The sequence below is a fragment of the Oncorhynchus mykiss genome, chromosome 16, assembly GCF_013265735.2.
Source record: "Oncorhynchus mykiss isolate Arlee chromosome 16, USDA_OmykA_1.1, whole genome shotgun sequence".
Lineage (NCBI taxonomy): Eukaryota > Metazoa > Chordata > Actinopteri > Salmoniformes > Salmonidae > Oncorhynchus > Oncorhynchus mykiss.
Window position 1 is genome coordinate 47,105,371 of NC_048580.1, and position 27,601 is coordinate 47,132,971.

The 27,601-nt window shown below is 44.7% G+C and overlaps 1 protein-coding gene across 4 annotated transcripts; it reads left to right on the forward strand.

Annotated features, from left to right (window-relative positions):
- Positions 1 to 263: 263 nt before the first annotated feature.
- On the forward strand, positions 264 to 26,049 carry LOC110492138 (protein bicaudal D homolog 2). Of its 4 annotated transcripts, none has more exons than XM_036947054.1 (10): positions 264 to 413; positions 2,014 to 2,347; positions 6,626 to 6,838; positions 7,057 to 7,209; positions 10,412 to 10,876; positions 13,161 to 14,081; positions 14,502 to 14,678; positions 19,665 to 19,816; positions 22,782 to 23,109; positions 24,228 to 26,049. In XM_036947054.1, exons 2-10 carry the CDS (start codon positions 2,099 to 2,101, stop codon positions 24,231 to 24,233), a joined length of 2,664 nt encoding a protein of 887 aa, XP_036802949.1. In that variant the 5' UTR covers positions 264 to 413; positions 2,014 to 2,098; the 3' UTR covers positions 24,234 to 26,049. The 4 variants fall into 4 exon arrangements, with proteins under 4 accessions (XP_036802949.1, XP_021421852.2, XP_021421854.2 ...); XM_021566177.2 differs by lacking the exon at positions 264 to 413 and adding an exon at positions 534 to 905; XM_021566178.2 differs by lacking the exon at positions 264 to 413 and adding an exon at positions 616 to 749.
- Positions 26,050 to 27,601: the final 1,552 nt, after the last annotated feature.

Genomic DNA, 27,601 nt, shown 5'->3' on the forward strand with positions numbered 1-27,601 from the left:
ACAGCAGGTCTCCTTTCACAGACAAAACACAGAATGACAGACACAGTAGATAATGTTAAATTGCCAGAGTTCAAATTGAAGTAGAGAAGTGATGTCACGTGTATTGTACAATCGCACATTTATGATAATAGTTTGTTAGATTATCAAACTAGCCTGAGTGCCAGTCTGTTTTTACTATGCCTGACAACTCCTTATCACTCATTGGCATGCCAAACATGTTTAGCTTGACAATAGCCTTTTTAATTCCAGCTTTGAGACCGTATGTCATTAATGTCCAAAGTGACAATCTTTAATCATGGTTTTACAGCACTCATGACAAACTTTTCACGTTTTTTTACATTTTGCATTACAACATGTGTAATTGAAAATGCAGCCTGCAAAAACGTGCGGATTGGATAACAAGGAACTAAACCGTAAGTACGTATATGCATGGAAGAAAAAAACTTGATACCAAGAAACCCTAAATCTGAAAACGCCCCTAATTGCAGTCTGCAATTATATCCTTCTCGTTATTTTGGACTTTTATTTGACATTTTGAAAATATTTTTGCTCAAAGTAAAACAAAACAACAACAAAAATCTCAAATCGGGTACGGTAGCTATCTAATTCCACCTTCCAAACGTTGTGATCCTCGACGTAGGGGGCAGTCTTTCACCGCTCTGTCCCTAATGTCTACTCCGGTTGCTTCCGTGCGCAATGACTTTCAACGTGCTCAAGCCAAAGAGGCGCACATTGGTCGGGAAACCTGGGTGGGTAGCTAACGATGAGCTAGCTAGTCCACGCAGAAATTCGAATTGAGGACTGGGAAGTGTCAAATTCTCTGAACCCTGCCGGTTAGCTTGATTTCGATATACGACTATGAAATAACGTTGACTTTTGGCAACACAAGTGCATCGATATTGGAGGTGAGTGATTTAGCAAGCTAGCGATGCACTTGACTTGTTTTAGCTCTTGCGGCTATCTATCGTTAAATAGCTAACGTCAATTTGCCTAACAAACTAGTTAGTTAGTCTGACCACAGATGGCTAACTAGCTATAGTAGGAGTCTTTGTTTTGACAGTTCTGACAACTAACGTTAGCTACCTAAGTCAACTAGCTAGCTAGGGATAACCAAGACAATGTGAACGTTTTAGCTCGCTTTCTTGCTTGCTAAAGTAGTTAACCGTTAGCTAGTTGATAATCTTCGTGTTGGGTAGACTCAACTCTGCTAACTAGCTAACATAACCATAGTTCATCCATTTTGAACTAACTAGTTTACTAATCGTAGATAGATAACGACTCCTAACTAGCTTAGAATATGATTGGCAAATCTAACGTTGATTGAATGACATCTAGCCATCCAATGAGTTAGCTAACGTTAGTGTCTGGGAATTGTAGGTAACGTTAATTCATTGGACAGACTTGAAATTCATTTGACAGCCAGTCTACGTTACAGCAGGAGACTGACTGTAAAAGTTATCTAACGTTAGATGCTGCAACAATATCCCAAGAGACATGCAGCTCTCTAAGTGTATAAATTATGATGTGTAGGCCGTCATTGAAAATAAGAATTTGTTCTTAACTGACTTGCCTAATTAAAATAAAGGTTACATTTAAAATGAAATGTAAAACATGATAGCTAGCTTCTTGCTCAAGTGGGAGAATGTTAGGCTAAAAACTGAGCATGTAAACAAATGCTGTAACATAATTTACAAATGTAGTTGCTTTTTTCTTTGCACTCACGGGCCTTTACCCTGACAACAAAGATCACAAGAAAGTGACAGAGGGACTGGTTAAACTCATGTAACCACCTAATCTGACTCTTGATGACTGACTGGGCTGCCAAATGTATTCTCTTCATTTTAGCTAGTTGTCAGCTGTCAGCAACTCTTGCGAATCAAATTATATCATAGTTTTACCTCGGGTTAGTTGCGCTTTCAACTGTAACATCATTGGTTACTATTTGTGGCAATGAACAGTATGATGATCCCTAAATGCCCCTGGGCGGTGTGTTTCCTTCCTCCACTCCCACAGTGAGCAGTAATGAGGCAGGAGGATTGAAGGAAGAAGCAGGTGTCCTTGTGGTGCATTGGGAGACAGCAGTCAGGAGGAGGACAGGATGCTGGAGGTAGAGGAGTCAGGCCCAACGGGGGCTGAGGGAGATGAGGAGATGGAGCTGTGTGGCGGTGACCTGAGAGTGGAGGTGATGAGGCTGAATTTGGAGCTCCAGGAGGCCAACGAGGAGAAACTGCAGGCGGCCCGGTATGGCCTGGTGGTGCTAGAGGAGAGCGCCGAACTGAAGAAGAAGCACAGCCAGCTGGAAGAGGAGCACGAGACTCTCAAACATGAGCTGCAGCAGCTAAAAGAGGTCAGCAGAATCTCAGTAATTTTTCTAAAAAGCAGAAACACTATAATCGTGCCATTAAAATAAATGTTCAATATAGCTAATATAAACCTTACTTGCACACGTACAGCTACTACTATGTGTGCATGGTGCTGACATTGTCTGTGGTTGTGTTGAGACGAGACCTTGTTCATACGTTTCTTATGGCTTTGTCTAACACTAAGTACTTCCATGTGAACAAGTGCCAGTCACACATGTCTATCTATTAACCAACCTTGGATTCGCCAAACAACGGGCTTGCTGTTAGTACACAAGCTTTTAGCAAAGTTGTTCTGATCTAAGAAATCATCACAATCATAATGTTGCTAGGTAGCTGTTAATCCAGTGTTGCATAGCGAGTTATTCATTGCCTACTGAACATTTGATAGGTCCCTTAAAGATACTCTATCATGTTGTTGCATGTTACTAGCTTTGCTGAATGAAAGTTCCCCAAGACTCAAAACGAGGCCTGGTGTTTATATGAATAATTCAGTTTGTGTGATCAGGAGGACAGGTCAGTTTCTGCTTCGGTAGTGTCATAAGATGTTGATGTGTATAGATACAGTGGGGCAAAAAAGTATTTAGTCAGCCACCAATTGTGCAAGTTCTCCCACTTAAAAAGACGAGAGAGACCTGTAATTTTCATCATAGTACACTTCAACCTCCACCATAATTTGCAAATAAATTAATAAAAAATCCTACAATGTGATTTTCTGGATTTTTTTTTTCTCATTTTGTCTGTCATAGTTGAAGTGTAGGCCACTCATCTTTTTAAGTGGGAGAACTTGTACAATTGGTGGCTGAATAAATACTTTTTTGCCCCACTGTATGTTACTGTTTATCTCTACTAGAAATGTTCCATATGCACAAAAAGCTTATTTCTCACAAATGTTGTGCACAAATTTGTTTACACCACTGTTAGTGAGCATTTCTCATTTGCCAAGATAATTCATCCACCTGACAGGTGTGGCATGTCAATAAGATGATTAAACAGCATGATCATTACACAGGTGCTGGGGACAATAAAATACCACTTTAAAATGTGCAGTTTTGTCACACAACACAATGCCACAGACGTCTCAAGTTTTGAGGGAGTGTGCAATTGGCGTTCTTACTGCAGGAATGTCCACCAGAGCTGTTTTCAGATAATTTGTTAATTTCTCGACCATAAGCCGCTCCAACATTGTTTTAGAGAATTTGGAAGTACATCCAACCGGCCTCACAACTGCAGACCACCTGTATGGCGTCATGTGGGCGAGTGGTTTTCTGGTGTCAACTTTGTGAACAGAGTGCCCCGTGATGGCAGTGGGGTTATGGTATGGGCAGGCATAAGCAATTTGAATGCTCAGAAATACCGTGTAGAGATGAGGCCCATTTCTTTTAAGGTATCTGTGACCAACAGATGCATGTCTGCATTCCCAGTCATGTGAAAACCATTCATTAGGGCCAAATGAATTTATTTAAATTTGACTGATTTCCTCATATGAACTGTAACTCAGTAAAATTGTTGAAATTGTTGTATTTTAAATGTTTTGTTCTGTATAATTCCAACACTCATCTAAGATGCTTTGTCTGATGCAGACAACATTATGGTATTAGGTGTTTTTCCCTGGTATGTTCACCCCTATCAGAGTCAAAGCACACATCATTATCACTGTATGAAGGTTATTAAGTGTCATTCATATAAAGAAATAATCTGAATATATTGTAATTGGATTTATTCACATTTGGGTAATATTGTTTTTGACCACTCATTCCAACTAGGCCCACTCCACAAATTTCTCGTTAACAAACTATAGTTTTGGCAAGTTGGTTAGGACCTATACTTTGTGCATGACACAAGTAATTATTCCAACAATTGTTTACAGACAGATTATTTCACTTATAATTCACTGTATCACAATTCCAGAAGTTTACATACACTAAGTTGACTGTCTTTAACAGCTTGGAAAATTCCCAAAATGGTGTCATGGCTTTAGAAGCTTCTGATAGGCTAATTTACATAATTTGAGTCAATTGGAGGTGTATCTGTGTATGTATTTCAAGGCCTACCTTCAAACTCAGCAGTGCCTCTTTGCTGGACATCATGGGAAAATCAAAAGAAATCAGCCAAGACCGCATCATTTTTTTGTTGTAGAACTCCACAAGTCTGGTTCATCCTTGGGAGCAATTTCCAAACGCCTGAAGGTGCCATGTTCATCTGTACAAACAATAGTACGCAAGTATAAACACCATGGGACCACGCAGCTGTCATACCGCTCAGGAAGGAGATGCATTCTGTCTCCTAGAGATGAATGTACTTTTGTTCGAAAAGTGCAAATCAATCCCAGAACAAGAACAAAGGACCTTGTGACGATGTTGGAGGAAACGGGTACAAAAGTATCTATAGCCGCAGTAAAACGAGTCCTATATCGACATAACCTGAAAGGCTGCTCAGCAAGGAAGAAGCCACTGCTCCAAATCCACCATAAAAAAGCCAGACTACGGTTTGCAACTGCACGTGGGAACAAAGATCGTACTTTTTGGAGAAATGTGCTCTGGTCTGATGAAACAAAACTGGAACTGTTTGGCCATAATGACCATCGTTATGTTTGGGGGAAAAGGGGGAGGCTTGCAAGCGGAAGAACACCATCCAAACCGTGAAGCATGGGGGTGGCAGCATCATGTTGTGGGGGTGCTTTGCTGCAGGAGGGACTGGTGCACTTCACAAAATGGATGACGTCATGAGGGAGGAAAATTATGTGGGTATATTAAAGCAACATCTCAAGACATCAGTCAGGAAGTTAAAGCTTGGTCGCAAATGGGTCTTCCAAATGGCCAATGACCCCAAGCATACTTCCAAAGCTGTGGCAAAATGGCTTAAGGACAACAAAGTCAAGGTATTGGAGTGGCCATCACAAAGTCCTTACCTCAATCCTATAGAAAATTTGTGGGCAGAACTGAAAAAGTGTGTGCGAGCAAGGAGGCCAACCTGACTGTTACACCAGCTCTGTCAGGAGGAACGGGCCAAAATTCACCCAACTTATTGTGGTAAGCTTGTGGAAGGCTACCTGTAACGTTTGACCCAAGTTAAACAATTTTAAAGGCAATACACTCAATTAGTATTTGGTAGCATGACCCAGTGGGAATGTGATGAAAGAAATTAAATCTGAAAAAAAATCATTCTCTCTACTATTATTCTGACATTTCACATTCTTAAAATGAAGTGGTGATCCTAACTGACCTAAGACAGAGAATTCTTACTAGGATTAAATGTCAGGAATTGTGAAACTCAGTTTAAATGTATTTGGCTAAGGTGAATGTGAACTTCTGACTTCAACTGTACATATAATGCATAGCATGTTCTGGGTAAATACCACATTTTATGTAACTGAAGGAATTGTGCACATTTCTTTTTGTACATTACCTCCTGCAACAACATGACCGAGAACCCAACAACCTGGTGTTCAATGGTGTAATTTAGTAGACGTTCTTATCCAGAGTGACTTGCAGTTATCAGGATGAGTAGAGGTTGGTCTTGTTGAGATTGCTGCTGTGCTCTGAGAGTCTGTCTCCACCTGCCCTCCCAGTATCAACCAAATCTAATTCACTAACCACATTTTATTTTTATTTTTTATCACATTTTTCACTTCAATGTTACATGTGAAAGGAAAGCTGCTATGGGGCATACCTGTATTTCACATATTAATGAGTTCCAATTGCAGTATGACTTCAAATCAAGAGATTTTGGGTTCTATACCACCCCTATAATGTTGTGAGGTTAAATGAGTATAGGCTGTTTGCTTAGAAGTTGTAACTATCAAATTACATTTGTGGGGTAAAGTGAACGAAGTTGTCATTTGAGAGAATGTATTCCTCTTTGACTTGTCTCAGATGAAACTGGTTTGTACCACATTCTCAACTGATGACACGTAGGCATAAGATATGCATGGGATGTACTTAATATTCAAGACTGCTCAGATTTCGACAGCTGGTCTGTGGAGTCCTATTTCCACTGCCACCGATATACAGCTTTGTTGTCTTGGGTCTAAGTAGATGTGCCACTTGGCACCGTGTTTTAATTTCCAGCTTGCCTTTCATGGTGCACCCCACTGATGACCCATGTGCCTTACATACCACCATATGGTGGTCACACGAACAACTGGACACCCAAATAAATGGCACCTTTTTTTTTTGGTCTTCGTCTGTCTGTGGTCTCTGGCAGACTCTGGATGACGCCCAAGTAAATTCCGCTCTTTTTGCTTTGTCTGTGTGTGCAACTAGGCTCTGTCAGACTCTGTGACCTGCCACAAACGTGCAACAGCAGATGGGGAGACCCGGGAGGAGTGCCTGTTGGAGGAGACTGCCAGCAAGGAGGCTGCCATGGCAACCAGCATGGCTGAGTTGCAGGCCGAGTTACGGCAGGCGCGCCTCGCTCTGGGCAACGCTCACGCTGAGATAGACCGACAGGCCGGCCTCTCCTCCCAGCTGAAGAAGGTATTAATAGCTATCATTCACTGACATACCTAATGCTTTACACACCACTAGCATTTGTACGTCTCTCCATCTAACAGAGAAATGTAGGTCTCAGTTAAATAGGCTCATTTTACACTCTACTTCCTGCTAGTCTCTTGTGTGTCAAGAGCAGTGTGCAGTGCTTCCATAACATTGTGTTATTAGTTCAACTGTATGCTGAGAGTGTGTGTTTTTCCCAGGAGTGTGAGTGTTCAGAGCTGGAGAAGGGCCACATGAGGAATGAGATGAAGGAGTATAAGGTGCGGGAGCTCCGTCAGCTCCAGGACAACAGTGAGCTGGAGGAGGAGAACACCTGTCTGCAGAAACAGGTGTCTGTACTCAAGGAGAACCAGGTCAGAGCTCATCCCTTCTAACCACTCGCCTCACTGATAATAATACTCAGTTAACACAACAGGGCCTTGTTCAGTAGGGATAATGTTTTTGAAACTGGGAGGAAAAAGCTGAACCAGTAAAAACACTGCTTTTAGTTTTCTATTGCATGAAGTTTTGCTACAGTGTGCCCTACTGAACACAACCCTGGTCTCCCATCAGCACCTCCAGTACAACAGCCAGTAGTTGGGCCAAAATACTCCTATTCTTCTCAAAAGGGTCATGGAATGTGGACCTCGAATGACTCAGTACCTTGTGTAACCGCTGAAAAATGTGCAACGTCATAACAAACGTTAGGAGTGTGTTCGTTTAATTATTATTTATTTTTTTACCCAATTTCGAGGTATCCAATTGTTAGCCGTTACTGTTTTGTCTCATCGCTACAAGTCCCGTACGAGCTCGGAGAGATGAAGGTCGAGAGCCATGCGTCCTCCGAAACACAACCCAACCAAGCCACACTGGTGCTTGGTTGGGTTGCACCAATGTGTCGGAGGAAACACCGTACGCCTAGCGACCTGGTCAGCGTGCACTGCGCCCGGCCTGCCACAGTTGTCGCTAGTGCGTGATGAGACAAGGATATCCCTACCTGCCAAACCCTCCCTAACCCGGACGATGCTAGGACAATTATGTCCCCCCCCCCCCCCCCCCCATGGACCTCCCGGCTGCGACAGAGCCTGGGCTCGAACCCAGAGTCTCTGGTGGCACAGCCTTAGACCACTGCGCCACCCGGGAGGCCCTGGAGTGTGTTAGTTTCTTAATGGAGGGTTTCAGATCATTCTGTGGTAGTGCTGAGCAATTAGTGTTTAACACAGAATAAAACAATGCATTCCCATGATGGTAGTGACTGCCCATTACTGCTTATCACTTATTAACCATTTATTCAAGTTACTTTAATAAAATATTTCAGTTGTGTATATTACATTTATTGTATTTAATGACTTTATTATTTCATCTCATCTCTATAGAGCTGCTACCCATGCTGTCTGACAAAATCAGTACTTTGTAAATAAGGCCTACTTTTGACTGAATATTAACTAGCAATCACTTTGATCATGTATTTCCAGGTAGAGATACCTTGCGAAGTGACACTTGCTCTCTATATCCCTCATGATCGCGCATTCTTGTCTCTCATAGCAGGCGTAAAAGAAACACAGACCGGACAAGTAGATGTGCAATGGATTTTTCATTTTTTTCATTGTAGTATCCAATTGTTGTAGTAGCTACTATCTTGTCTCATCGCTACAACTCCCGTACGGGCTCGGGAGAGACGAAGGTTGAAAGTCATGCGTCCTCCGATACACAACCAACCAAGCCACTGCTTCTTTAACACAGCGCACATCCAACCCGGAAGCCAGCCGCACCAATGCGCCGGAGGAAACACCGTGCACCTGGCCACCATGGCTAGCGTACACTGCGCCCAGCCCGCCACAGGAGTCGCTGGTGCGCGATGAGACAAGGACACCCCTACCGACCAAGCCCTCCCTAACCCGGGCGACGCTAGGCCAATTGTGCGTCGCCCCACGGACCTCCCGGTCGCGGCCGGTTACGACAGAGCCTGGGCGCGAACCCAGGACTCTGATGGCACAGCTGGCGCTGCAGTACAGCGCCCTTAACCACTGCGCCACCCGGGAGGCCCTAGAATTCTAATTTTAATAAATAAAGGTAAAATAACTGTTAATCGCTCAGCACTATATTGTGTTTGGTAGGCTTCTATTCTTCCTGTCCATTAAGTCTCCGTCTCCTACTGGGTTTAGACTCTGAGGGTGTGTGATGAGGATTCTTTCCAAGTGGTTCATGAATAAGGGCTAGCCTTGTGTGCTGGGTTTGGGTTTGGCTGACAGTGCCTTCCCCTGTCGGCCTGACACACACCCTCATTGTTGGGGAGTCATCTCAGATGGGATACAATGGCATCTCTGATGTTGGAAGTCTCGACGAACAATCGGGACAGATTTGATTCTCATCCTGATCAAGCATACTGTAAATGTGACGTAAACTCATCTTACTCATCAATAAAAAGCTGAGGGATGGGCCTGGAGAAATGTAACCACTCTCAGATTAATATACAGAGCTATGGATGCAAGGACTGACCATCCATGATATCAACATATTGATATCCATGATATCAATATTGTTTTAACCATGTTATGAGGCTATACAGTGGTTGTTTACATTTACAATGTTTACAAACATTGGAGGAAAACCTGCTTATATTTTGGGTTCTCATGGAGTGTGACATTTGAACTAAGCTCATGAGGCATTTATAAGTTATATTCTTCAAGAATCAATGAATATATAATTTGTAAGTAATTTGTAAAAATAGTTTTAGCCACTACAGATGACCCTTTTTAAGTCTATCAAAAGTGTGCAAGTTCCTATGGAGTTTCTTTTTTTTATCAGCATGAATTAAATTGAGCAATAAAAGCCCCTCTTTTATTCCATAGGCTGGGATCTGCACTGTGCAGCTGTTACAAGAGCACATTGTTCACTTGGCTGTCCACTGGTTTCAATACCAATGATTGATAGGCAGCTCAAACTAGTTTCATTCAAACATTATTGGGTTCAAATACACATTTAGATTTGTGAACAGCCATCCACAACAACCACAATCCGTAAGGCGTAAATAGCTAAATGAGAGAGCAGCAGTGTGAATCACATCAATGTGCTATGTAGATAACAATACGTAATATCTGTATCGCCGTAGACTCCACCACTGCTGTCATCCTTACCTCCAAGCGTTTATTTAAGTTGTATAATCTATGGATGCCGACAGCAGTCCCACCATTGGAAGACATAGCTTGGACTGTAGCCTACAAAAGCCTATTCCTGCTCTTTTCCCACAATCCATCAAACGTATTTAGTGTGTCATCGTAGTGGTCTCTGACTTGTGGTCAGACTCGCTCAGGTGGAACAAACTTAAACTTGCTCATTTTTTCAATGCTGATTTGAATGTCATTGAGAAACTGTCAACAACAAATTTACTCTTAAGTAATCAAGATTTTCAAAAGTATCTCTAATCTGATTACAATATCTTTGCTGGTCGCGTAACAGATTAGTTACCATTGTTGTTGTAATGTACATGTAATCCCCAACCCTGCCCGTAACACTCAGTCCTACACTCTGAGTCTCTGTAATCACATGGCCTCTCTCTCGTCTTGTCATCTGCAGGTGGAGTTCGAGGCGGTGAAGCTGGAGCTCACCCACAAGGAGGAGCAAGACGACGTTCTCCGGGCCCAGCTGGAGGAGGCGGCGCAGCTAAGGGAGATCGCCGAGCGTCAGCTGGACGAGGCCCTGGAGGCCCTCAAGGAGGAGCGGGAGCAGAAGAACACCCTGAGGAGGGAGCTCTCGGCCCTAGCCCTCAACCCCTTCGACTCGGTCACACACCTGGAGATGCAGCTGGATGACAGTGGGGACAGCGGAGGGGACCGGGAGCAAGAAAAGGATAGCGGTTGCAACGACGGCCCGGGGTCTGGTTGCGCTCCTCCTAACCCCAAGGCTAATGGGCACATCCAGCGCTTCTCCACCCCCAGGAACAGTGACGTGTTCCTGAGGCCTGCCCCTGGCCTGGTGTCTGACCTGCTCAGCGAGTTGCACCTCTCTGACGGACAGAAACTCAAACAGCAACTCATGCAGGTATGCAATGGGATCAAAACCATGTACGTACTGGTACATACTCTATGGACACTAACTCATTTCAAGTAATCATCGGTCTTCTCTTTCAGTAAGTAATTGTTGGAATGAAAAAAGATTGTAACAGAGATGGTCTGTAGACTAGTAGTTACGTGTGTCAATGTCTAGATTTAGGTCTCTGATCAGCAGTACTTCTTGCCATGGCGATGTCCTATATATGAGTTGTAAAGGTTTCAGTCAGGTAAGCTTCCTGCTATAGACCACATCCTGCTACAGATATCATTGGATCACTTAGTGTAACTGTACTGTCAGTAACTGTTTGAAACGGCCTATCAAACACCACATTGCGCATTCAATTACCACTTTTCTACACTTCTTTTAGCTCTACAGTATGCTCTGTCCCAACCAATAATTTATTGTCCTATTTCAGTTGTGTAAATGTATAATTTATAAAGCACTTAGCCGGGGGTAGGTATGCTGCCGCCCTGGCCCAGCAGATGTCAGGACTACTGAACGAGCATGTTGAGGCTGTGTGTCTCGAGTGCTGCTCCAGGTCATGAATAATGCAGTGAGATTGAAGGCACTGGATGGTGAAATGTGTGTGTACCGTCTCAGAGAGAACCTCTGCTTTTGTCTCAGCAAAGATGGATCAACCTGGAGAAATGTATTACTGACATTTGTCGTGTATTGAATGTGCCGTTAAGTTCAGCCACCCAAATGCTTGCTGGAGTAATCTGACGCATAATTGGCACTTTGAAATGCCCTGGAAAAAGGATAATAGAAAATTGCGTTTATATTTACAGTACCAGTCAAAGGTTTGGACACACCTACTAATTCAAGGGTTATTCTTAGTAAAAAAAAAATATATATTTTCTACATTGTAGAATAATAGTGACAACCTCAAATTATGAAATAACACATATGGAATCATGTAGTAACCAAAAAAGTCTTAAACAAATCAAAATATATTTTAGATTCTTCAAAGTAGTCACCCTTTGCCTTGATGACAGCTTTGTACACTCTTGGCATTCTCTCAACCAGTTTCATGAGGAATAATTTTCCAACAGTCTTGAAGGAGTACGCGCATATGCTGAGCACATGTTGGCTGCTTTTCCTTCACTCTGGGGTCCAACTCATCCCAAACCATTTCAATTGAATTGAGATCACGTGATTGTGGAGGCCAGGTCATCTGATGCAGCACCATCATTCTCCTTGGTCCAATAACCCTAACACAGATTGGAGGTGTGTTTTGGATAATTGTCCTGGTAAAAAAAAAAAAATGATAGTCCCACTAAGTGCAAACCCAGATGGGATGGAGTATCGCTGCAGAATGCTGTGGTAGCCATGCTGGTTAAGTGTGCCTTGAATTCAAAATAAATCACTGACAGGGTTACCAGCAAAGCACCCCCACACCATCACACCTCCATGCTTTACGATGGGAACCACACATGCGGAGATCATCCGTTCACCTACTCTGCGTCTCACAAAGACACGGCAGTTGGAACCAAAAATCAAACATTTCCAACAGGCTAATGTCCATTGCTTGTGTTTCTTGGCCTAAGAAAATCTCTTCTTATTGGTGTCCTTTAGTAGTGGTTTCTTTGCACCAATTCCACCATGAAGGCCTGATTCACGCAGTCTCCTCTGAACAGATGATGTTGAGATGTGGCTGTTACTTGATCTCTGTGAAGCATTTATTTGGGCTGCAATCTGAGGTTCAGTTAACTCTAATGAACTTATCCTCTGCGGCAGAGGTGACTCTGGGTCTTCCATTCCTGTGGCGGTTCTCACGAGAGCCAGTTTCATCATAGCGCTTGATGGTTTTTGAGATTGCACTTGAAGAAACTTTAAAAGTAATTGAATTTTTCCGGATTGACTGACCTTCATGTCTTAAAGTAATGATAGACTGTTGTTTGTCTTTGTTTATTTGAGCTGTTCTTGCCATAGTATGTACTTGATATTTTACCAAATAGGGCGTACTGCCAATTTGCAGCTACTCATAGTGAGGATTTGTTCAGTTAGCCACTTGCGTGAACACAGACATTGGTTTATAGAACAGCACATAAATAGAACATGACTAAATTAAGAAATTATAAGAAAGTTACTACATGATTCCATATGTGTTAATTCATAGTTTTGAGTCTTTGCTATTATTCTACAATGTAGAAAATAGTAAATTGAATGAGTAGGTGTGTCCAAACCTTTGACTGGTACTGTATCTATAATGCCTCTTTCAAGCAAAGATGTTTTTGTCTTATTTTCTGTTTTTCCATGTCTCTTTCCCCAGGCTGAGAGGGATAAGACTGGTCTGGCTAACACGGTCCAGGACCTCCAGAGGCAGTTGGAGCTGTCCCAGCAGGCCTTCAGTGAGCAGGAAGACAAGGTGGGCTCCCTGACCCAGCAGCTGGAGGCCGTGCAGCTGCAGAAACACATCCTGCCCCAGGGGAAGGCAGCGGGCGACCAGGGGGCCGGGAGCACCAGGACCCTGGAGAACAGGTTGGCTGACTACGACTATGAGCTGGACTTGAAGAGCACAGAGGTGCTGGAGGCCCGGATGAAGGCGGCCGGCGAGGAGCTGCTGAAGCTGCGTGAGGAGCTGTCCCAGGCAGGGAAACGTTACTCGGCCCTGGAGCAGCGCTGCCGGCAGGAGAAGGAGCGGTGGAGGGGAGAGGCCCATGAGCTGGCTGAGAAGATCCGCCAGTGCATCAAGTCCAGCCGGCAGGACCAGGAGCGCATCAGCGAGCTGGAGAAGGAGATCGGCGTGACGAGGAAAGTGGCTACTGATTCTGAGGGTCATCTCAGCGTGGCACAGGAGGAGCTGCTGGCCTTCTCTGAGGAGCTGGCCAACCTCTACCACCACATCTGTGTGTGCAACAACCTCACGCCCAAACGCGTCACCCTGGACTACTACCGCGACGGGGCCAGGGGCCAGTCAGGGGGGAGTGGAGGGAAGTCCAACCACCTGCACCCCCATCCCCATCACGGCCGTAACAAGCGACGCTCCAATGAGTTGTTTGCGAAGGCAGTGCACGGAGGGGATGGAGACAGCAGGCCTGGTACTCCCCAGGATTCTCGTGACAACTCCCCCACGCCACGCTGCTCCTCCCCCGCCCCAGTCTGCCCCAGTTCCCCCACCATGGACTTCAGGGACCCCTCCAACGTCCGCAACCTGGTGGCTGTCATCCGCTGCCAGATCAAACACCTCCAGGTGCGAATGCGGCCGCCATATTGTCTTCCACTCAACATACATATTTAATGGCCACTTCAGTAAGGTAGTAGTAGTATGCTGAATTCTGATCCCACAGTACAGAATGTGTTATTTGGCCTCCGAAAGCTTTTAAGCAGCTTGTCTGGCGCTTGGCATTGATCAGGAAAGCGGATATCTGTAGATTGTAGACCACTAAGACTACATATGTAATAATATTTAAATTGTGGTTATTTGTCTTCCTTTATGAGGATCATTTTGGCATCCTTGCTTTGTTTGGGTTGATAAACTTTGATAAAGGCTGGGACAATAACCAATTTTAACACGTTGTGCTGAGTGGTCCATCACTTTAGTGAAACTGAAAGTAATAGCTAATAACGATACTAGCACAATCACTCATGGTTTGTGAACTGCCTGCCCCAGGTGGCGGTGGATTTGTGTCGCCAGAGGGGCACGCTGCCCTATTCGGGAGGGATCAGCTGCGGAGGGGAGCTGGAAAGCGAGGCCCTCATGGAGGAGGTGCTGAAGCTCAAGTCTCTACTCAGCACCAAGAGAGAGCAGATCGCCACTCTGAGGACGGTCCTCAAAGCCAACAAACAGGTACAGACAGCACTGCAGACAAATCACTCAATGGGCACGCCAAGTTGAACACACACAGGACACACACAACCAGTCAGACTCCGAAAGGTCACCGTAAATCACTATTGATCTTGAAATCGGTCATCAATGAGTGGTGTCTCTTTTAGTGTTGAAAATAAGTTTAATTCCCTGGCGGATCTATTCTTCCATTCAGGGTTTGTCTGGCTGAATGACTCTCATTCACACTCTGACCTGTAATCCTCAGACAAAGTCTGTAGAGAACATTCTCACTTGATAACAACTGAACTTTTAATAGGACTTCCTCTGGTCTTTCTCCATTGTTTTGCTTGCTGTGAAGGTTTTCATCCTGTTCTATTTCCTTGGGTATCTGACCCATAGCAACAGTAAAGTTTTGCTCCAGCTTTCTGTCAATAAACCCCTTCTGACTGCTAGATCCACCAGTCTGCCTGCAGGGCACGTTCCTCTGTTCAATTCACTCTTTAATCTTTTTTTTGCGATCAATATTTATTTTTTCCATGAACAGCTGAAATGATATTCCCTAAGAAGAGGGGGAAGGGGTAGGCTAGACGTCATTGGATGGTCTGAGTGTAGAGATGGAGAGCTGTAGTTGGAGAATGATGATGTTTTCCTCAGAGATCTTCCTCAGAGATCTTCCAGTACACTGCTCCTTTCTCCCCTCTACTCTGTATGCATCCCGACATGGCTGACCTGATTCTGCTGTAAACCCCTCCTCGCTCTCACTCGTGGTCTCGAGGTCTCTCGCTGTCTCGGTCTCTCGCTGTCTCGGTCTCTCGCTGTCTCGCTCTCTCGCTGTCTCGCTCTCGGTCTCACACGCAAACACACACTGTAAGGATAATCTTTGCTCGATTAGGGTAGCCTCTCTGTCATGGGTTAGCCACTGAATTCAGATGTCTGGCTCTCTCCTTTTCTGCTGTGAGAAATGTAGACAGAACTATAATATTTATTAACTTAATATGATTACACTTCTGCTTAAGCTTTCTTTGTTCCCCACAGTGGCACACTGCTAGAAAAGTCATTTCATTCAGTATAGCTTTGACAGGGTAGTTCTTGCTTCTGTTGATATTATCATCGCTACAAATATGTCCCATCTGTGTTAATTTTGTCAATAAAAATAGTGACAAATATTCGTGAGGCAATTGACAAGACTGGCTAAATAGAACCAGAAAAAACTAAAATTATTTTTCATTTCAGTTGACTAAAACGAGACTAGACCAAATTATCTGAGTACTAAGTGGACAGGACAAGAGTTTTTGGAGAGATTGAGAACTTTCCAATGATGAGCACAATTAATATGAGCAGCACCGATGCGCAGCCCACGCCACAGCCTATCTCAGCTGGTGAGCTACAGACAGACGGACGGACAGCCAGCCAGCCAGCCAGCCAGCCAGCCAGCCAGCCAGCCAGCCAGCCCTCCCTCCCTCCCTGATTTTACACATCACAGACGACTCTCTTGCTTCCCCGTAGCTAACTAGTCTGCCTTCTAGTTAGCTACCCTTTACCTGGTTAAAAAAACAATCCCTGCATTATCACTGGGCAAAACCTGGTTGAACCAGGGTTTCCACGTCATTTCAACCAAACTATGCAATGTGATGACGTTGAATCAACGTGGAAAACTGATAGGATTTGCAAAAAGTAATCAACGTAAAGGAATTTAGTATTTCACCCAACATTTAACCTAAATCCAATGACGGGTGAAATTCTTGGTTGATATCTTGTTGAATTCCCGTTGACAACCAAATCGAAACTAGACGTTGAACTGACATTTGTGCCTAGTGGATTGAGTTTAATAGTTAAACAAGTATCGCTACAGTGCATTTGGAAAGTATTCATACCCCTTGACTTTTTCAAAAACTGTAGTTTAGATTCTTTTGCAAATATGTTAAAAATAAAGAATGGAAATATCACATTTACATAAGTATTCAGACCCTTTACTCTGTTGAAGCACCCTTGGCAGTGTTTACAGCCTCGTCTTCTTGGGTATGACGCTACAAGCTTGGCACACCTGTATTTGGGAAGTTTCTCCCATTCTTCTCTGCAGATCCTCTCAAGCTCTGTCAGATTGGATGGGGAGCATCGCTGCACAGCTAGTTTCAGGTCTCTCGAGATGTTCGATCAGGTTCAAGTCCAGGCTCTGTCTGGGCCCCTCAAGGACATTCAGAGACTTGTCCCAAAGCCATTTCTGCATTGTCTTGGCTGTGTGCTTAGGGTCGTCGTCCTGTTGGAAGGTGAACCTTCGCCCCAGTCTGAGGTCCTGAGCGCTCTGGAGCAGGTTTTCATCAAGGATCTCTATGTTCCTTCCTCCGTTCATCTTTCCCTCGATCCTGACTATTCTCCCAGTCCCTGCTGCTGAAAAACATCCACACAGCATGATGCTGCAGAGAGTCAGACCCAGAGAATCTTGTTTCTCATGGTCTGAGAGTCCTTTAAGTGCATTTTGGCAAACTCCAAGTGGGCTGTCATGTACCTTTTACTGAGGAGTGGCTTCCGTCTGGCCAGCTCTAGGAAGAGTCTTGGTGGTTCCAAACTTCTTCCATTTTAAGAATGATGGAGGCCACTATGTTCTTAGGGACCTTCAATGCTGCAGAAATGTTTTGGTACCCTTCCCCAGATCTGCCTCGACACAATCCTGTCTCCAGAGCTCTATGGACAATTCCTTTGACCTCATGGTTTGATTTTTGCTCTGACGTTCTATGTCAATTGTGGGACCTTACATATACAGGTGTGTGCCTTTCCAAATCATGTCCAATCAATTGAATTTACCACTGGTGGATTCCAATCAAGTTGTAGAAACATCTCAAGGATAATCAATGAAAACATGATGCACTGGAGCTAAATTTCGAGTTTCATAGCAAAGGGTCTGAATACTTGTGTAAATAAGATATTTCTGTTTTTTATTTGAATTACATTTGCAAAAAATTCTAAACCTGTTTTTGCTTTGTCATAAGGGGTTATTGTGTGTCGATTGAGGGGAAAAAATGATTTCATCAATTTTAGAGTAAGACTACAACAATGTGAAAAGACTGCCTGCTTTTCTATGCTCAAGGGAGAGAAAAACAGTATTTTAATTTGTAGTCTCGTTCAACCCTCCCACTTTCCCCACTGCATTTCATAGCCAGGTTCTGTAGCTAAGCCTCCTGAGGAAAACAGATTGATTCTAACCCTTATCGTTCAAAAGATAGAACCCGTAATACCGGCGCTACATTTTTTTCTTTCTATTGTGTAATTTTGACTTTTTTTTTTTTCAAATCTCATTTTGTTTAGTAATTTGTTTTTAAAATTTTAACCCGGTTTGATTCTTCCCAATTTTGTATCCAATTGTCTTGTCTCATCTCTGCAACTCCCATACGAACTTGGGAGAGGCAAAGGTCGAGAGCCGTGTGTCCCCGAAACACAACCCAACCAAGCCGCACTGCTTCTTGACACAATGCCCACCTAACCCGGAAGCCAGCCGCACCAATGTGTCGGAGGAAACACCGTGCACTTGGCAACCTTGTCAGCATGCACTGCGCCCTGCCCGCCACAGGAGTCGCTAATGCGCGATGGGACAAGGACATCCCAGCCGGCCAAACCCTCCCCTAACCCTGACGACGCTGGGCCAAATGTGTGCCGCTCCATGGGTCTCCCGGTCGCGGCCGGCTGCGACTGAGACTGGACTCGAACCAGAATCTCCAGTGGCACAGCTAGCCCTGCGATGCAGTGCCTTAGACCACTGTGCCACTGTGGAGGCCTGCATTTTGCATTCATAAAGCATATTGTGGACCGTTCCTAAAACAAGGCTACTTGCGGACCGGACCATTTCAACCATATGTTTAGGCTACACCTTGTTCAGTCATGTTATGTCATTAGCTAGCTATAGTTAACAACCTGGGGCGCGTTCAGCGGGACGCAACGTTTTGGAACATTCAGATAGAAATAGGCTATGTAGAACAAACATGCCTTTCTGACATGTTGAATAAGGAATAACATTGGTTCGATTCATTGAATTTCTGTCTGCAGTGTTGGAAAACGTTATGCAACTGAACGTGGCCTTGGTGACATTACCAGTAGCCTATATGCAAACATTTGGTGGCACAGAATTGTACCCCTTTTTCTCCCCAATTTTGTGGTATCCAATTGTTGTAGTAGCTAATATCTTGTCTCATTGCTACAACTCCCGTACGGGCTCGGGAGAGATGAAGGCTGAATGTCATGCGTCCTCCGATACACAACCCAACCAGCCGCACTGCTTCTTAACACAGCGCACATCCAACCCGGAAGCCAGCCGCACCAATGTGTCGGAGGAAACACCGTGTACCTGGCCACCTTGGCTAGCGCGCACTGCGCCCGGCCCGCCACAGGAGTCGCTGGTGCGACAAGGACACCCCTACCGACCAAGACCTCCCTAACCCGGACGACGCTAGGCCAATTGTGCCACCCGGGAGGCCCTGGTTGTCATATTTCTGCTGTTGGGAAGAGAATAGGGTGGTATGCAGAACAATATGTTGGTAGGACAAGGTTATGTACGTTTGTGCACATGGCAGTCAGTGATTTCTGTTTACTAGAGGTTAATGAGGCAATGCAAATGTGACTAAAATGAAAGGGAATATAGTTGACTAAAATGAAAGGGAATATAGTTGACTAAAATGAAAGGGAATATAGTTGACTAAAATGAAAGGGAATATAGTTGACTAAAATGAAAGGGAATATAGTTGACTAAAATGGCCCACTGTTTTTGTAAGTTTGACTGCAAATGGACTAAATCTGTATTCAACTGACAAAAATTTGACAGACTTATCTAGTTAAAATGACTACGACTCAACTACATCTAAATAGAATGCCAAAATGACCAGTGCCCCATCCATACAATCATGGTACTTTTCTTTGTTCAGTCGCACTGACAGATGAGAGGTCAACTTTGAAGTGTGTTTTGTTCTTGATATTACAGCTGGGGAACAAAACTAACAAGCCATAATGTTTCTATTCCAGACGGCAGAGTTGGCTCTGAGCAACCTGAAGACCAAGTACGAGACGGAGAAGAGCATGGTGTCTGAGACCATGGTGAAGCTGAGGAACGAGCTTAAGGCCCTGAAGGAGGACGCTGCCACCTTCTCTTCACTGAGGGTCATGTTCACCAGCAGGTACAGTCATTTTTATATACTCTCCTTTCATACTGAACAAAAATATAAACGCTACATGTGAAGTGTTGGTCCCATGTTTCATCAGCTGAAATAAAAGATCCCAGAAATGTTCCATACACACAAGAAGCTTATTTCTCTCTTTTTGTGCACAGATTTGTTTACATCCCTGTTAGTGAGCATTTCTCCTTTGCCAAGATAATCCATCTACCTAACAGGTGTGGCATATCAAGAGGCTGATTAAACAGCATGATCATTACACAGGTGCACCTTGTGCTGGGGGACAATAGAAGGCCACTCTAAAATGTGCAGTTTTGTGTCACATCACAACACTACGGATGTCGCATGTTTTGAGGGGGCGTGCAATTGGCATGCTGACTGCAGGAATGTCCACCAAAGCTGTTGCCAGAAAATGTCATGTTAATTTCTCTACCATAAGCCGCCTCCACTGTCAACATGTAATCACGCCAGCCCAAGAACTCCACATCCACCTTCACCTGTGGGATTGTCTTGAGACCAGCTACCTGGACAGCTAATGAAACTGAGTATTTCGGTCTGTAATAATGCCCATTTTTGGGGGGGAAAACTCATTCTGATTGGCTGGGCCTGGGTCCCAAGTGGGTGGGCCTGAAATCCATAGATTAGGGCCTGATGAATTTTATTTTAATTGACTGATTTCCTTATTGTAACTCATAACTCAGTAAAATCATTGAAGTTGTTGAGTTCATATTTTTGTTGAGTGTATATATTCACAATCACAGAGAATAACATCAATCTAGAAACCTGAGTTGGAGAAGCACTGTTTTAATTTCTTCATTTGACAATTCTGAAACAGAATTCAGCCTTACAAGTGGATACGCTCCATTTCAAATCTCTGAGGAAAACACAGGAAAAAGTATTTACACTTTCTGCATCAATTAGTGTTACGCTACAATCAAAAATGTACATATTGCGTGACATTTGTCCAAAGTCCTGTGGTCGGCCTTGTTTTGCATTACCGTTCTAGGCCTCGTTTCCACTCGGCCTGCACATCCACAGACTATCCTACCGCTGCTGCTGTGAGCAGATGTAGACCTAGCAGTGGACAGGCTCCCTCCAGTGGAACTAATTGTTCTCCAGTTTAAATCAGCTAAAGTTAATCGTCATGCTTAGTGTCTGTGCTCCTGTGGCTCTTGTTTAGATGAGACAGTCCGACGTGTCATGACATGGTAGACTAAAGTTTGGCTACGTCCCAAATGGAGCCCTATCCCTTTATGCTGCACCGTTTATGCTGCACTGAGCCCTATGGGCGTTGGTTTAAAGGAGCGCACTAAATAGGGAATAGGCTGTCATTTTGGGACGCGTACTAGACATTGTCACTACAGTGTCGTCTAATCAGATTAGAGGCCTTTTACCACTCTGCAGTCCGCAACAATCCATCTTCTCACGTGCAGATTAGCACGCACATGCACTGCCCTGTTTGGAGCCTCGGCCTGGACCGACCTGTGTCGGGACAGGGACAGCCACTCCACGCAACGTTCCCTTCTCCCTCCCCACCCCTCTGTGTAGGGATCCTTCTCCCTCCCCACCCCTCTGTGTAGGGATCCTTCTCCCTCCCCATGTAGGCTATGCCCCTGACTCACTTGCGGTGCTCTGTGTGTTGGTAGGCAGATACACTATTTGAGTGTTGGCATGTATATCCTTAATTAGTGTGTGGAAGGACAAAGGGATTTGTTTTTTTGTGTCTTGATGTTGACTACACTGTTCTGGACTACGGTGTCTGTATTTCTAAGGTTTGGCCTAAGTAGGGGTGGGTGTTTAGCTGGGGTACAAGTAGATTTCATTTCTTCCCAGTACGGGACCTCCTGTGTGTGTGTGTGTGTGTGCACTTGACATTTTTATGTGCTTAATCATAGAATTACATAATACTCTGAGTGCACAAAACATACAATATTGAGTTGCACCCCCTTTTGCCCTCAGAACAGCCTCAATTCATTGGGTCATGGACACTACAATAAGCTCGGTCTCTTCTCTAGGGCAGTAAATGAGCTGACGTTTGATTAGACCTAGCATTTGAAAGACCCTGTCTGATTCTGACTGACTGCATTGAGCACGGACCCTCTTGAAATGACTTGGTGAACTTTGTGTAATGCTGCCACCAAGTGGACATTTAGAGCAACTTCCCCACAGTGTCATGTTGACCTCACTCAGAAATTGTAACTATTATTAATTGAATTCAGAGACTAAACTTAGCTCTTTTTTTTGTATTTTCTTGGCTTTCTCTCTTTCTCTTGGGTTTGTCTCATGTGAGCTTACTGTCGGTCTTCTCATTGACCAAACATTACCATCACCTTCCTAATATTGAGTTGGAGCATTGACTATGAGGTATCAAAAGCGTTCCACAGGGATGCTGGCCCATGTTGACGACAACGCGTCCCACAGTTGTCAAGTTGGCTGGATTTCCTTTGGGTGGGAGACCGTTCTTCATTCACACGGGGAAACTATTGAGCATGAAAAACCCAGTAGCGTTTCAGTTCTTGACACACTCAAACCGGTGCGCCTGGCACCTACTACCATACCCCGTTCAAAGGCACTTAAATCATTTGTTTTGCCCATTCACCCTCTAAATGGCACACGAAAAACCCATGTCTCAATTGGCTCAAGGGCTTAAAAATCCTTCTTTAATCTGTCTCCTCCCCTTCATCTACACTGATTTGAAGTGGGTTTAACACGTGACATCTGTAAGGGGTCACAGCTTTCAACTGGATTCACCTGGCCAGTCGGTCATGGAAGAGCAGGTGTTCTTAATGTTTTGTGTACTCGGTGTCTGTCATCTTCCTCTCTCTGTCTTTTCGTCATAGCTGTTGAGATATACAAAATATAATTCAGATATGTTTTGTGTAATTGCACAGTTCCTATAACATACTTAACTGTCTAACGTGTCTACTAAATGTGTGATTGTGTTGCTCTAACATGCATGTGTCTCCAGGTGTGACCAGTATGTCACCCAGCTGGACGAGATGCAGAGGCAGCTAGCGGTGGCAGAGGATGAGAAGAAGACCCTGAACTCCCTGCTCCGCATGGCCATCCAGCAGAAGCTGGCCCTGACCCAGCGTCTGGAGGACCTGGAGGCCCCTCTGTCCCCCCACGGCCTCGGCAGCAGCCCCCGCCGCACCAGGGCTAAGGAGCTAGGCACCAAGACGGGCCGGAGCCCCCGCCGCAACAGCCCCCGCTCCAGCCCGGTCCTCACCAACAACGTGCCCAGCACCGCCACCCATCACCTCCGAGCCCTCACCCGCAGCATCCACACCAGCCCTGTAAGAACCCGGTCTTCCTCCGCCAGTACCTCCTTCCATCCTGACCCTCTTCCTCCCCTACATACCTCTTCCTCTTGTATCGCTCCCCGACCACGCAGAGCAGCCATGCTCCCCAGGGATGCCACGTTCGTTAGAAGTCGTAGTGTCACTGATGTGTTCCAAGCAGGGCTGAGTCTTTGGGAGGAACAGGATGACTCCCGTAGAGGGTCGTCCAGCTCCCTGGATAGTGCCGTCTTTGGCCGTGCTTTTGTAAGTGGTGCCAGAGGGGCTTTAGGCCCTAATCGTGAAGGCACCTTTTTCTTCAATCGTACTTTGTGCTCCTCGTCCTCTGCCTCCAGAGTAAAGTCTTTCAATTCCAGATCGATAGAGAATCTGGCCTCTTCCAGGTCTTGCTGTGTCCCTTCTGTCAACATATTGGACCAACAGGACACTGTTAAGCCAGTGTTAAAGCCAACCTTGGAGGTTTCTGTTCGTAGAAAACAACACAACGTTGTTTACAAATCAAGTTCTTCAGAGACGACATCCACAAGCTCTTCCCGTTCAAATTCTGCTCCAACCTCAAGGTGCCTTACAGCAGCTCCCCTCTCTCCCCCTAGTCAGACCAGTAGAGCTGGTAGAAAGACCAGACAGGCCCCAGGTCATAGAAACACTGAAGAATCACAGAGTAGTTTGAGTAGGCCCGGTTCTAGAGGCACCAGTGATCCACAACCAGCCAGGTGTCGTAGGTCACAGCCCAGTGAATCACGCTCATGCAACCAATGACACTTTGACGTTTCGTCAACATGAGTTTTCTCTAGTCTCAAATAGTCATAACCATTAACCAACTACCTTTTCACACCTTCAGCAGTGCTGAACAATTATGCCCAGATTAGAGAAAGTAAACTAGCATAATGCAATACACCCAGCCTCAGCATAGGTTTTGTACTAATAGCACCACATAGTCCCAGAAACTATTGTCAATTGCCAACCTCTTCATACCTGTTGTCTTAATCATTTGTTGTGTTTTGGTGTGCTGTTTGGATCGGTGACCGTATCCTTTTTCAGTTTGTTCTGGTCCTTTGGTTTATTACTAAATGTCATTTTTGTTTTTATGCATCTGCCTCCCCCTGTCTCTGCAGCGGTGAAACCAGTCAGCCATCATGATCACCCCAATCCCCTGTATTCTCCATGTCGACCTCCTGATGTCATCATTCCTCCCAAGACATCCTCTTCATCCCAGACCCAGTGGACTGGCTGCTCCGAACACATCTCCCCACCTTCTGTATCGACCAAAGATGCCTACCTGCATGCAACCAGTAAAGGACTGTAAAAGAAGCAAAAAAGCTCATTTTATTTTCATGAAGTAAAGGACTGTTTTCCTGACCGGCACAGTATTATCTACCCTTTATTTTTCCTGCTGTTGATGTGTATTTATGCAAGGTTCTATATTCCACTTTGACGCTGCTGCATGTCTTTTTAACACTAGTGAAGACTTTTAGCCTGGCAACATGACAGGGAACGGTCTTCTCCCAGTGGTGTCAGACCGCATCCCCCTTAGACAACTGCTCCTGACCACTATCCCTACATTAGTGCACTACTTTTGACCAGGGCTCATAGGGATTTGGTCGAAAGTAGGGCAGTAGGTAGGGAATGGTGTGCCATTTCGGACGTGCCCCATATCAACACAGGGTTCATGGGCATTCACCCCCCCCTGTAGAAATGGCTGCCTTACTAACCATATTGAAATACTAAAAGCACAGGGAAGAGTCTTGTCTTGATGTTTATTTATTCCTCTAGCTCTTTGCATTTCCTACTGGCGATAACTGTTAAATCCTTGTCTTTCTTTGACGTACCTCACTGTTCGGCTTCGGCCTACCAGCCACGCCCTTCAGTCAGGAGATCAATATCGCTGATTTGAAATTACAAAGCCATAGTCTCAGGACTCAAGGTTAATATCACAGTTGAATTAACTAGCTCAGAAAAAGATTTGGGCGATATGTGATTGGCATGCTTCATTCCAAACTGTGCACATGGTTCCGCATAGCCTGTGTGATATCACTGCTGTTCTGAGACTGAAGACCCTGCAGACATCTGTTCTTCAGGACCTCGTGAGGGCTGGGGCCTCTGAGCCTGATGGTTCCATAGAAATGTCATTATTACTACAGGCATCTATTAATTCTAATTGTATTGGAAGGTTCTTCTCTCTCCTGGCAGCAGAGCTGCCGTTGTCTTGGGTCTTCTTCTACAGGGGCCCTGCAGGAACCACACTGCCAGCCTTAGTACAGAGCCAATGGGATGACAGGATCTGAGCAGCAGACCCACATATGATCATATCTAGTAGCCTAACCTAAATGTTTTTTGGAGATGGCCTTTCTTTTTTATTTAAATATTCTAAAAAATGGCTGAGGTCAACTCTGTACAATTGGTTTCCGTCCTGTGTTTAGTGAAGGTCAATACATGATGCTAATTGGTGGTTCTAATTTTTGAAATAGTGCCTTGGTTTTTTCCTCCGCTGCCTCCAGTCAGTAGATTTTAGACGAAGCCTTTTTAAAGATGAACAGTATTATTCAACACTGTTGAACTGATGATGTGTGTAGTGTATTTTATTTGTATGATTATGGAGCTGTTCTTTGTTTGCTTTTGAGGAAACCTAATAGGCTCTTTTTTTGGTGCATCGTTGAGTAGTATGAGTTTGTACATTTTTCTGCTCTTTGAGCCCTCATTTTCTCACTCTTTCACCAATGTGTTTGTACATGTCTTGTAAATGTAGCTGATCATCATACAACATCAGTATGTATTATGTGGACAATGTGTCTCATCTGTAAATGGATTTTGTGTCGATAGAACCCAAATGTGTGTTCATCAATTTCTGTGTATGTAAAGTAAGTTAATTTTATTGACCTCTGTGCACCACTTATTGTGTGCTGGAGAATAAAGGAAGGCCACTGTCTGTCTCTGTAATCGTTGGGCATGTGGTATTCTAAACAAACTGTTTTCCTTTTTAAAATGTATTTTGAGTGCTTTCCCCTAATGACTTGGCAATTCAGAAGCTGAGGTAATGCTACTTTTGAAGCACGTTATGTAGCCAATTCATTTGATGTTTCATCCTTTGGATTCACGCAACTTATTGTGATTGGTTGAATGAAGTCCAGGCCCTTCCCCCTACACCAGGGGGCGTAGAGTGAGAAGCCCCTGGCTGCAGTGTGCAGTTCCCAATGTGTGCGAACCTGAACCGTTCCCGTCTCCTTTAGTGATGGGTATTCTGGCTCTTCAGTCAGCCTGCTCGTTCGGCTCAGCTCACCAAACAGAGACGGTTCTTTTGGCTCCCAAACGGCTCTTTAAAAAATATATATGTTTAGCATTTTTTCAAGTCACAGTTTTAAAAAAAAATGTTTAAGTCAAAATGCTTGTGCTTCTAGTTCCGACAATGCAGTAATAACCAATGAGTAATCTAACCTAACATTTTCACAACTACCTTATACACACACAAGTGTAAAGGGATGAAGAATATGTACATACAAATATATGAATGAGTGATGGTACAGAACGGCATAGGCAAGATGCAGTAGATGCTATAGAGTACAGTATATACATATGAGATGAGTAATGTAGGGTATGTAAACATATTAAGTGGCATTGTTTACAGTGGCTAGTGATACAATTTTACATCAATTTTTCCATTATTTAAGTGGCTGGAGTTGAGTCTATGTTGGCAGCAGCCACTCAATGTTAGTGGTGATGGCCTTGAGATAGAAGTTGTTTTTCAGTCTCTCGGTCCCTGCTTTGATGCACCTGTACTGACCTCTCCTTCTGGATGATAGCGGGGTGAACAGGCAGTGGCTCGGGTGGTTGTTGTCCTTGATGATCTTTATGGCCTTCCTGTGACATCGAGTGGTGTAGGTGTCCTGGAGGGCAGGTAGTTTGCCCCGGTGATATGTTGTGCAGACCTCACTACCCTCTGGAGAGACTTACGGTTGTGGGCGGAGCAGTTGCCGTACCAGGCGGTGATACAGCCCGACAGGATGCTCTCGATTGTGCATCTGTAAAAGTTTGTGAGTGCTTTTGGTGACAAGCCAAATTTCTTCAGCCTCCTGCGGTTGAAGAGGCGCTGCTGCGCCTTCTTCACCACGCTGTCTGTGTGGGTGGACCAATTCAGTTTGTCCGTGATGTGTACGCCGAGGAACTTAACTTACTACCCTCTCCACTACTGTCCCGTCGATGTGGATAGGGGGGTGCTCCCTCTGCTGTTTCCTGAAGTCCACAATCATCTCCTTTGTTTTGTTGACGTTGAGTGTGAGGTTATTTTCCTGACACCACACTCCGAGGGCCATCACCTCCTCCCTGTAGGCCGTCTCGCCGTTGTTGGTAATCAAGCCTACCACTGTAGTGTCGTCTGCAAACTCGATGATTGAGTTGGAGGCGTGCATGGCCACGCAGTCGTGGGTGAACAGGGAGTACAGGAGAGGGCTCAGAACACACCCATGTGGGGCCCCAGTGTTGAGGATCAGTGGGG